This window comes from Cydia amplana, chromosome 7, assembly GCF_948474715.1.
Source record: "Cydia amplana chromosome 7, ilCydAmpl1.1, whole genome shotgun sequence".
Taxonomy (NCBI): domain Eukaryota; kingdom Metazoa; phylum Arthropoda; class Insecta; order Lepidoptera; family Tortricidae; genus Cydia; species Cydia amplana.
In genome coordinates, this window is record NC_086075.1 from 7,875,243 (window position 1) to 7,888,210 (window position 12,968).

A 12,968-nucleotide genomic window follows, 5' to 3' on the forward strand; every position below is an offset into this window, starting at 1 on the left:
TCTGCTCATAAATAACATCGTTAATTTTGGTTTATTATATTACTTATATCATTAAATCACTCATAACTTTTTAAAACCAAAAGGTCAAAACAAAATTTATTATGTTTGACTCTTAAAAAATTGTGCTACGCAAAAGAACCTTGGGTCATATCTTCGATGAAGAACATTTCGTGGTATTACGCTTAAACCCAATATCAATACTCAATGTCAGGAGAAGCGGGGGTGAGGCGTCATGGTGCAAAAATCATAGAATCTTACCCATTGGAATGGTCTCAGAACAAGCCGGTGAATCAAGGAACAAATTTTGGCGTTATGATCGAGAGCACCACATACGCAAATTAGACCGTAAAACCACTGTCCTTGACTTGTTTCACTGAGCTTTGGAGTCTTCTGACCGTCTTTTGTCGACCATGTCCGTTGGTGATAGACAAAAAAAAAGGAAAACATTCTGCCATTCCAGAGAAAGTTCTGCAACTTTTAAAACCCACAATGGATAACGTACTTATCCATGATGACCCGTCACCGCAAAAATATTCTGCTGATACTTGTAGTGAATTTGAACGGGATACTGAGGATAACGAAGATAACAACATCGTCAATTCTTCAGATGATATTTCATCTGAAGAATTGAATTTATTGATGATGATTGATCATTAAGGGGCTACCCCACGCCACTGACCTTCGATCTGAATCCCTTAGTTTTCTAATGTTTTTTGTAGCTTATTATTTCATTTCATGTCATTTATTTACTGCAATCCATGGTACATGGATGGTATATAATCATTTAAATTGTAACAGCATGGACCCTGAATAGGGTATAGCATGATAATCTTAAAAACTAAATACTTCAAATTACCTTAAAACATAACATAACATAATTTTGATTTCTACACTGAATAATCCAAATATACTTCCGATGACATTACAATACATTATCAATTAAAATAATAATAATAGTGTCAATTCATTTATAATAATAATTCATTTAATCATTCCATTACATTGAGACAAAGTTATTGGTTTTAGTAGAATTAATTCTCAGTCGTCTCACTATTATCAGATGCCATAAATTCTTGATAAAAATAAAATGATTTAGCAATTAACCATGATTTCAGTTTATTTCGAAATATATTATAAGTTTCAACGTCTTTAATAGAATCAGGGATTTTGTTATATATTTTTATCGACTGGTAATGGGGCCCGTTTTTATACATAGTTAATTTAGGTTCAGGAAGAACTAGTTGTATATTATATTAACAGTAACGGCTTTAACTAATATAGTATCCCATATTTACTTCAAATTTCATTGTCTTCAAGATATTTGGCATCAAAGTTGAACAATTTTAGGCTAAAAAACTGGTTTTCTGGCCATAACTTTTTAAAAGACACGTTTTTCGACGTCAAGATACATATGTAGATTTCGTACATGTAAGATCCTTCACAGAAAACTAGATACGGAAAAAGTGTTTTTAAACAATGTTTAAAAAAGTCATAAAAAAATAAGTATTCATTTCTTTCAAAATCCGGTAGACAAAACCGGAGATAAAAGAATAAAGAACCGATAACCGTTTGTCTTAATTCTATCTGTAGTGCAAAAAAAGGAGATACGATTCAAAACCTGTCAAAAATCGACGAAAACCTCGGGTAGCCCCTTAAGCTAAATTTCATCTAAATCGGTTCAGCCGTTCTTGTGTGATCGAGCAACAAACATCCAAACATACAAGCTTTCACATTTATAATCTTTATAGGATTTATTTTTGTGGTTACTTTTGGATAACCCTATTTCCATAGAAATTTCTAAAATACTTAGAAACGCTAAATCTCTCTACCCCTTCTATTGTCGTGTGTAATTTTTTAGGACATAATAAATAACAATATTGTTCATATTTATAATGAAGAATAAAATGCGACCGACACAAGGTTAAATTAAAAATAAATAAAAAGTGAAAATAAGAAAATCTTAAATACTTCTTATAATACTAGAGCTACATTTCCTATTTTTTTTATACGAATAGATAATGCAATGTTACGTTACATAAGATACTAACAAAAACAGAAACTATTATATTTTAGCAGAAAAAAAATAATAATTTTTCCTTCAGGTCATTGACCTTTCACAAAAAAAATAATTTCTCCAAAAGTATACAGAAATTTACTATGGGAATTTTTATCAATTGTTTGCCATATCAAGCTCTTTCGAATAAACACATAAACTACACGTGGCCGCAGCCGGGCCAAAATTACACACTGTGCGATGTCATAAAATCGTAATTTTTGCCTTTCACGTAAGACGTCAAAATCAAAACTATAAGCCACCGATGAAGAAATAAGATAAAAAATAAAAAAGGTAAAAATCGGGAATACGTGCTTTTGCCTATACCTGCCGGGTTGAGGCCCCCGGTGTTGGAAGGCGCGAGGCCGCCCAGCCCCAGCGCCGCGAGGCCGGCCAGCGGCGACTTGGCGAGGCCTCCCATCTAAAACACAACATTAAACTATTCAGGCCCCAATTTCACCACGGTGACAGGTGCGACAATTGTAAAACATCACTGTTGCTGACGTCACAGGCGTCCATGGGCTACGGTTACCGCTTACCATCGGGCGGGCCGTATTCCTGTTTGCCACCATCATTGTATTATTAAAAAAAAACATTATTATATCGGGAGAAAAACAGATATTTCTCTTGCGAAGTTTCTGACAATTGTCACAAGAAACACGACAATTGTCACGAAATTCCGACACAGAACTCATTTCCTGTCAAGAATTACCGACAATTCTTTTGAATCTTGTGACAATTGTCAGAAACTGCCAGAAACGGTAGCCGTAGCCCATGGACGCCTGTGACGTCAGCAACAGTGATGTTTTACAATTGTCGCACCTGTCACCGTGGTGAAATTGGGGCCGGTGTCATTTCACTATGATAACACATTCGTTCACGAAGTCGCTCCCAATTTTTGTCGCTCCAAACAAATGACGGTAGTGCGCGTCCGAGACGGGGTCACTATTATAGCTGGTCAACCAAATCTTGTCAGTAAAAAAAGGCGCGAAATTCAAATTTTCTATGGGACGATATCCCTTCGCGCCTACATTTTTCAAATTTGCCGCCTTTTTCTACTGTCAAGATCTGGTTGACCAAGAATAGTTTATGTGTACGGTACGGAAAAATTTACAAGTTTTTTAGGCAGACTAAATAAAAAAATGCCTTAGAACGAAGGCACAACCGGAGTTCCACGAATGCATCGAAGACTTTGGAGTTACAAGAAGCGAGGCGCGACTTTGTGATTATCGCGAGGACTCTTAAGGCACCATTGTCGTCATTTCAACATTTAACTATATTCATATATCGCAGAACTTGAGATGATATTCAAACACCATGTAAAAAAAATATTGATTGGAAATGAGGTCGATGGCGCTTGCAGTGCTCGCTGTCGTATAGGTTTTTTTCATTTCAGCTCCAGCTGCTTGTTTTTCTTCTCTGACATTGCCGGGATGGGATCGCTGGATAGGGTTACCTGGGTGAGAACCTTGAATAAATGAATCTAAGATAATTCGCAAGACAAATTCACACTACTTTATAAAAAACCGTTCAACTTGCGAATTTCCTTAGCACGAGCATGAATCCACTTCGCGAGTTCTTGAATGGTGCTGCCCAAGTTAAATGCACCTTGTAAAGTTCCTGTTAATTTAAAATCTGCAATTGAACTCTATGAACACTATACGAGTCACGTTAGCCATGCGATACCATGGTTAATCAATGGTAAATATCGCAAGTAAACAGAAAAATTAAAACAATATTCGGAAGAGGCAAAGGCAAAATAAGGAGAGGTGCAAGTACGGGAGTGGTCGAAAACTTTTCGGCAACGATGCATTGTGCGTGAGTTTTCGGTACGAGGGTACCTCGGCGATGCCAGAAAACAAACAGATAAAGCTTTGCGAATGTGGTTTGTTTCTAAATGATCAGTTTATCACGTTCGATCAGTGTGCTTAATAAATTAATGCGATACAGCTATTTCTAAGGACCAGCGCTTATGGATAAGGGGTCTAAACAAGAAAATTAACATTCGTCTGGAACGTGCACTTAAGATAAGGGGGTCGACATGAGTCACAAGCGTAAGGGAGATTACAACGCAAAATAAAATTCATACCTACATTCCACATCACCGGGGTCTAGTCTATGTATTTACATTGTTAATAATCTGCAACTATAGGGGATTCGACACCAAACATCCAAACCAATTTAAGGGATTCTGGGGCAGCACCAATCACATAATGTCACTCCGTAATCACACAACCTCATAGAGATACATTTGCAATTATAATCAGAACTGATAGTCTAATTACGCCGCAAATTTATATGCCACATTTACACGGATTTATACAACATTCGCTAACATTTTTCTTTACCGTACGTAAAGAAGTGGTACAGAGAAATTCCTACAATCTTAAGCTAATAGTGAAGAAAAAGGTTAGAAAATGTTGGGCCGAGAGTCGTTTCGGGAGAGGGGTCTACCACAAGAAACGTCCAATCGAGCATTCCGAAAGTTAAAGTTTCAGTTCTACTAGGTTTAGAGAAAATGCGGCAGAAACACCCGATATTGCAGCTCATCGTCACAAGTTACATTCGGAACAATCAGGAAAATAATAATGAAAGTTTTTGGATCGTTCTTCTAATTCGTCGGGGCGATGAATCTGCTACAAATGACCAGGTGTAATTTTCAGAAACCGAATCCGACCACCAGATTTGGTTGATCACTATCGTCATAAATCTAGTGTGCAGCTGAAATCGTCTTAAAATCGTTGATGGTGCCATATCTAGACATATGTCCTAGTTCTACAATCTATACATTACATGACAACTTTTAGCGTCAGCGTACATACAAAACGGAGGTATCTCGTCGTCAACTCTCGTATCCGTATAAATCCAACAGGAGCACAACCAAATCTGGTGGAACGTGGAGTCCCTCGGCGTGTAGTGGCAGGGCGGGGGTCTCTATGAGGCGGGTGTAAAGTCTTGGCCAGACACAGAGCGCGACGCAGCGCCGCGTGATGCCGACGCGATGACTGTTCAAACAGGGCGCGCGCGGACCGCGCTCTCAACACGCCCTCATCGCGCGCGCCACCGCTCGCTGCCTAACGTCCGATCCGACTGATGTGACCCAGCGCGACGCGGGGCGCGACAGAAGCGGGGCGTGATACCGGCGGGACGCAGTCTGTTTGACGTCGGTAACCTGTTAGCATGGACGCGGTGCTGCGTCGCGCTCTGTGTCTGGCCAAGCCTTAAGTGTGGGAGCCGTCGAACTCACGAGGTGGTGTTCGTGCAGCTGCGGCGCGGGCAGCAGGTGGTGCGGCGGCAGCGCGCCCACGAGCGGCGGCTTGACTTCCAGCAGGGGGAACACCGGCGCGCACACCGCCTGCGCACCATCTCATTAACCTTCGATCAACACGGAAGGGATGCGGCATTCGCACTATTTCCCCTCTGCCTAGGTACAAGATCAACTGATCTAGCGCGGGTAATAAAACTAGTTGCGCTCGGATTTTTAACTAGACCGAGTCCAGACGCGCGAGTGAACACAGCAGCAGAAAAAATGCCTAATTGCTCGGTTATTTGTTGTAAAAAGAGGTCGAGGACATCAAATTTACAAAAAGAAGGTGTTACATTTCACATGTAATATTTTTTTTACATGTCATACGTTTAATTACATTTAAACACAATTATTATATTTTAGTCTCATGTAATTGCTGGATTTATCGATTTTGCTCGCCCAGTACAAATTGCGGATCGGTCGAGCGACAAATCCGACTTCTCATCTCTCAGAATACAATAAAATTATTCGACGTAAATGTGTTAGTGTGCGTGTTGTCACACTTGTGACTCGTCCGTACACAAAAAGAGATCGAGGTTTGCAAGATTTGTCTTTGACGTGTGTCATTTTCTATGTATTTGTGTCGTCATTACAGATTGGATTTTGTATGTAAGTGTGTGAGAAGTGCGACTGTGTGCACGTTCCCCCCCGCGAAAAATGGCAGAATGATTTGAATGTCAAGGTATCGCTTGGGCCTATCCCTTCCGACGTGTCGGAAGCCCGTGTTGATCGAAGTCATTAACCGATGCGAGACCGCGGCCCGACACATGGCGGCCCTGACGATTCCCATCACGGCAACCATACGCCTGGTATGGTATGTACGTCCGACGGTAGCATAATAAATAACGGCTTTCCCTTTCTAACACACGTCCCCGACACGCAACCGTGCCGTTCAAACAAGGAAATCCCGTCCGGAGTTTTACTATACGATGGTAAGTGACCGCAGTATTTTACAATTTTTCGATTGCTGACCGTAGTTCTATACAGGTGTGGATCCACCCAGAATAAGGCGCCTCACGAGGAAATTGCCCCGCGAAGCAATTTAATCTGTGTGTGCCTCTTTCGAGCTATTATTTAAATTTTTATTTTAAGGCAATTAAACATAATATTCTTATAAACATCAATTGTAAATTAAATATCATTTTCTTATAAATATCATTGTCCGTCTCAACTCATGTGTACGTAATAATTAACGTCTCAACGATTGTTATTTAATATGATCATGATGATATATTTTATAAACAAAACTAAAAAAGCATATTTGGGATCACTTCATATGAAACTCAACGTCTTAAGCCTGTGTACAGATGTAGTGAACAATCCTTGGCCATCGTATTTATCACGCTACTTCAGTAAACCTTGGTACCTTTTGTACTGAGGTTGACTGAAATGGCATAACGTGTTAAACACGTTTGTGTGTTTCCGTGAAAATATGATGGTAAATGATTATATTTCATTTATCACATCTGTGACGTTAACCCTGGTCATAACTAATTCATAGATACTTCAAATGTTTATATAAGACAAGACAAGACAAATTATTTATTTGTAAACATAGGTAACAGTGTTGGATAGGTACAAAAAGTATAATGATCATTCGTTTAAACCTCATTGACCGAAGCGTATAGCGAAGGTCTACGTTTTGACTCGGGCATTTTGCTTTTGTATGTCCGGATGTTCTCCTCTACAGGTCACAATTCTCAACCGATTCTTGTGAAATTTTGTGACCAGATTCTATGAGTAAATAACTTTTTTTTGTCGATCCCGTTTTTGGAAATTTTCAAAAATGGAGGAGTTGTGATACCTCGCGCTTAAACAAATAGTCGTATCGATATCATAAGAGTATTTTCTTTTTGAGACATATTTACATAGTAAATGACAAAAAATACAGAAAAAATGTATTGCTGGTTTAGGCGGTATTTAGATATTTAGTTTGTACTCGAGAATGAGTAGCCGAATTTCGTCAGTTTAGCTAAGAACTGTCATGGCGCATTTTGTAAACAATCGCTTTTTTTGTTTGCACACAGAGTCTGGGTTCGATCCCCAGTAAGACATAACTTTTTGTATTTTTTTTTTCACTTAAACTTCGTATTTTTTTTTAATAAATTAAAATCTTTGTATTGTTGATTGATCAAACCGCTGTGTGGCGCTGTCATCGTGCATGGTCCCAATAAGCTATGCTCGCGAGGTCTACAGCTCACAGAGCCACTAGTTTATATGGAAGGAGAACTTACGTCTTGTGCAGGCACGGCATAGTTTCCTTGGATGGTGTAAGCCTGCCCTCCCGCCAGAATGACCGGCCCGGCCACGTTCGGCTTCGGCCTGTATGGGATTGTGGCACCTTTAGGCGGACTCTGAAAAGTTAAAGCAATGTTAGGTAAAATTTGAAGTTTTTTACACCAAATTAACACGCATTTATTAGGTCGACCTGTATGTAACTATGTAATGGAATCTTGCAAGTTAAATTTGATCCACTTCCCGGTTTCCGATTGAGCTGAAATTTTGCATACACATGTAAGTCGGGTGACAATGCAATATTATGGTACCATCGAGCTGATCTGATGATGGAGACAGGAGGTGGCCATAGGAACTCTGTGATGAAACAACGCAACATAATTTGTGTTAGGGGTTTTTAGAATTGTCTTGATGAGTATTAGTGGTCTGTCGTAAGAAAAGTACAGTCAGCGATAAAAGGTACAAGCTTTTATCGCTGACTGTACTTTTCTTACGACAGACATAAATGAAATTTTTGCCAAAAACTTATTTATGTGGACAGGACTAATAGGACTATACAAAAACTCATAGTTTTATGCTTAAATCATATTTCCAACAATCAGTTAGCAGATAACGTTTCGTTTTCTTTTGTATTTAATTTTAATCCATCAATCCAATTTCAATCAACATATTAGTTGTTTGTTATTGCGTAGGATCGATGCATTATTTTTATTTCGTATTTTTCTGCGCGTATACGGTCGTTTCGAGCTTTAAACTTCTCTACATTTGGTTTTACGCGCTTACACACGCGTTACTTTTCCCTACATCTGATCAACAAGCGCGTACGCGTACGCTCATATAAAACGCGAGTCTGAAACCGCGGTTTAGACTTTTCATTGTCATTGAGGATGCGATACCGCGTCCGTAGGATTCAAGGAGTAAAGTTAGCAAATCTGAGTGGAATTCCTTGCCGGCGTCTATATTTCCGAGCTCATATAACCCGGCAACCTTCAAATCAAGGGTGAACAGGCACCTTCTGGGCAGGCTCGCTCCATTGTAGGCCACGTCTTCGCCTCGGCTAGTCTGTGGCCACGAGTAAGCCCATTTATAATATTTAAAAAAATCTCAAGTTCTGGAGTATGAAATGTTTTCAACTAACCTCTAGCATGACGCAGCAGATGTGATAAATGCATTGTGTGATGGCGTCGCATGTCCCGCTGATGGTCACGGCTCTTTCTGTCGAGTTGGGCAACATTTCACTCGCCACCTGTCGATACAAATAAATAAGTCAGTGATTTCATTAACAGAACAACTTAATACGAGCATACACTGCATGTTATAACATACTAGCGACCCGCCCCGGCTTCGCACGGGTTAACAAATTATACATAAACCTTCCCCTTGAATCACCCTATATTAATGGTGAGATAAGTGAATTCAAAGATCTAATTATAACACTATGTAATTATTATGTGCCAAATATCGTCTGTTAAGCGTAAAAGAAAAACACGTATCCTAAAAGCTGATTGATACAATCAAACCGGCTAGCATGAGTAGCGTTCTCGCGCGCGAGTCCATACTTGAAGTCGCGCAAGATGTATGGAGTCGCGCGCGAGAACGCAACTCATGCTATCCGGTCAGGTCTACAAATGGTCTGTTTAACTAAACAGACCATTTGTAGACCTGACCGGATCAACTCAACTCAACTGAGTGTAATAATATTTGACCTGTATGTTAGCGCCGGTGACGTCCCGGATCTCCTTGATCTTGGAGCCGCCCTTGCCGATGAGCGAGCCGCACTGCGACGCAGGCACGATGAGCCGCAGCGTGACGGGAGGATGGTACTTCACCTGTATGTTAGCGCCGGTCACGTCCCGGATCTCCTTGATCTTGGAGCCGCCCTTGCCGATGAGCGAGCCGCACTGCGACGCCGGCACGATGAGCCGCAGCGTGACGGGAGGATGGTACTTCACCTGTATGTTAGCGCCGGTCACGTCCCGGATCTCCTTGATCTTGGAGCCGCCCTTGCCGATGAGCGAGCCGCACTGCGACGCCGGCACGATGAGCCGCAGCGTGACGGGAGGATGGTACTTCACCTGTATGTTAGCGCCGGTCACGTCCCGGATCTCCTTGATCTTGGAGCCGCCCTTGCCGATGAGCGAGCCGCACTGCGACGCCGGCACGATGAGCCGCAGCGTGACGGGAGGATGGTACTTCACCTGTATGTTAGCGCCGGTCACGTCCCGGATCTCCTTGATCTTGGAGCCGCCCTTGCCGATGAGCGAGCCGCACTGCGACGCCGGCACGATGAGCCGCAGCGTGACGGGAGGATGGTACTTCACCTGTATGTTAGCGCCGGTCACGTCCCGGATCTCCTTGATCTTGGAGCCGCCCTTGCCGATGAGCGAGCCGCACTGCGACGCAGGCACGATGAGCCGCAGCGTGACGGGAGGATGGTACTTCACCTGTATGTTAGCGCCGGTCACGTCCCGGATCTCCTTGATCTTGGAGCCGCCCTTGCCGATGAGCGAGCCGCACTGCGACGCAGGCACGATGAGCCGCAGCGTGACGGGAGGATGGTACTTCACCTGTATGTTAGCGCCGGTCACGTCCCGGATCTCCTTGATCTTGGAGCCGCCCTTGCCGATGAGCGAGCCGCACTGCGACGCAGGCACGATGAGCCGCAGCGTGACGGGAGGATGGTACTTCACCTGTATGTTAGCGCCGGTCACGTCCCGGATCTCCTTGATCTTGGAGCCGCCCTTGCCGATGAGCGAGCCGCACTGCGACGCAGGCACGATGAGCCGCAGCGTGACGGGAGGATGGTACTTCACCTGTATGTTAGCGCCGGTCACGTCCCGGATCTCCTTGATCTTGGAGCCGCCCTTGCCGATGAGCGAGCCGCACTGCGACGCAGGCACGATGAGCCGCAGCGTGACGGGAGGATGGTACTTCACCTGTATGTTAGCGCCGGTCACGTCCCGGATCTCCTTGATCTTGGAGCCGCCCTTGCCGATGAGCGAGCCGCACTGCGACGCAGGCACGATGAGCCGCAGCGTGACGGGAGGATGGTACTTCACCTGTATGTTAGCGCCGGTCACGTCCCGGATCTCCTTGATCTTGGAGCCGCCCTTGCCGATGAGCGAGCCGCACTGCGACGCAGGCACGATGAGCCGCAGCGTGACGGGAGGATGGTACTTCACCTGTATGTTAGCGCCGGTCACGTCCCGGATCTCCTTGATCTTGGAGCCGCCCTTGCTGATGAGCGAGCCGCACTGCGACGCAGGCACGATGAGCCGCAGCGTGACGGGAGGATGGTATTTCACCTGTATGTTAGCGCCGGTCACGTCCCGGATCTCCTTGATCTTGGAGCCGCCCTTGCCGATGAGCGAGCCGCACTGCGACGCCGGCACGATGAGCCGCAGCGTGACGGGAGGATGGTACTTCACCTGTATGTTAGCGCCGGTCACGTCCCGGATCTCCTTGATCTTGGAGCCGCCCTTGCCGATGAGCGAGCCGCACTGCGACGCCGGCACGATGAGCCGCAGCGTGACGGGAGGATGGTACTTCACCTGTATGTTAGCGCCGGTCACGTCCCGGATCTCCTTGATCTTGGAGCCGCCCTTGCCGATGAGCGAGCCGCACTGCGACGCAGGCACGATGAGCCGCAGCGTGACGGGAGGATGGTACTTCACCTGTATGTTAGCGCCGGTCACGTCCCGGATCTCCTTGATCTTGGAGCCGCCCTTGCCGATGAGCGAGCCGCACTGCGACGCAGGCACGATGAGCCGCAGCGTGACGGGAGGATGGTACTTCACCTGTATGTTAGCGCCGGTCACGTCCCGGATCTCCTTGATCTTGGAGCCGCCCTTGCCGATGAGCGAGCCGCACTGCGACGCAGGCACGATGAGCCGCAGCGTGACGGGAGGATGGTACTTCACCTGTATGTTAGCGCCGGTCACGTCCCGGATCTCCTTGATCTTGGAGCCGCCCTTGCCGATGAGCGAGCCGCACTGCGACGCTGGCACGATGAGCCGCAGCGTGACGGGAGGATGGTACTTCACCTGTATGTTAGCGCCGGTCACGTCCCGGATCTCCTTGATCTTGGAGCCGCCCTTGCCGATGAGCGAGCCGCACTGCGACGCCGGCACGATGCTATAAGGTCACATTTTATAAATAAATGTGCCTAAACTCCTTAAAACTTTCAAACTTGTACCGTACTGTAAGCTTTCTATAAAATAAACATTATTATTTAACTTCAAAAATTCCAAAAAAAAATGATGTAATAAATCAAACTTTCGCTGTATATCAGGTGATCAGTCCGACACGTAGCTAAAGTATCAATCATTACTAAGAAACAATAAAATAATTTTATTGAATTGAGTTGTTAATTATTTAATCGTTATGCGATGTATCAAATTTCATTCATCGCTTATTAAAATATTCTAACTCGCGGCAAAGTATCGCGGCCTAGTTAAGTTTTCTGTCGACGTGCGCACAACGTGTGGCACGCGCTGCAAATTGCAACATACATGATTGAGGACACTATTCGACACTTTTAATTTTTATATTATATTATGGCTTCTTATGAAAATTATTTATGCTCGAAACGAAATTGAGTTTAGCGACAACCTTTAATAATTATGAATGATTTAAATATGACTGCTACTGAATTGGAAAAAAAAATGCTGGCTTTTAGAGTAAATTAATTAAAATAATAAATTACATGTAGGATTTACATCCTATTGCTGCGTGGCTGGCCGTCCTCGGCTTCGTCTTCGTCCGGTCCGGTGCGAGTTCGCGACCGGCATTCTTGCTGCTGCTGGCGTGGCCTGGCGAGCTGGCATTTCCATATGGCGCTCGCTTGACGCTTCGTATGGCTGGCTCTGCTTACGACGATGTTAGTGGGCCGGGATAACCCTGGACTCCTCTTGAAATGGGCCGGGATAACCCTGGACACCTCTTGATTTGCGAGCCGGGATAACCCTGGACAACGCTCTTCTCTCTTCCTTCTTCGTCTCTTCTTAATTTCTTTTCTTAACGCGGTTTCCGCTTTTTGATGTTGGTTGGTTCTTCTCAGGTTGTTTCTTGATTCTTGATAAGCTGGTTGGTTCTGACTGCGTGGATTGGTGTTGAAAAAGTGGTTCTTCTTTTTTTTCTTGCTTGATTTTTCCTTCTTTCTTGAGTGTTAGTTCCTTGTTGGTTCACTGGTCTGGATCGCCATCAGATATTATAAGTTTCTTCTATGGCAAGTATATTGACGAGCAGAGTCGGGTGAGGAGTTAGTGGAAGTCAAACACCTTATGTGTGCTAGTATAAGAACATTCTGAACGTTTATTCTCTAAATGCCTATTGTTTTATACACGTTAGGTTGCGCTGACACAAGCAATATGC

General features: G+C 44.0%; 1 protein-coding gene across 1 annotated transcript in view; it reads right to left on the minus strand.

Annotated features, from left to right (window-relative positions):
* LOC134649445 (poly(rC)-binding protein 3) overlaps positions 1-12,968 on the minus strand; it is a 31,442-nt gene that overhangs the window by 8,062 nt on the left and 10,412 nt on the right. Inside the window, exons 6-9 of the mRNA XM_063504197.1 lie at positions 8,734-8,841; positions 7,595-7,714; positions 5,301-5,408; positions 2,381-2,474 (exon numbers count right to left, since the gene is read on the minus strand). Of these exons, the coding sequence (XP_063360267.1) occupies positions 2,381-2,474; positions 5,301-5,408; positions 7,595-7,714; positions 8,734-8,841 (430 nt within the window). The remainder of the gene's footprint in view (positions 1-2,380; positions 2,475-5,300; positions 5,409-7,594; positions 7,715-8,733; positions 8,842-12,968) is intronic.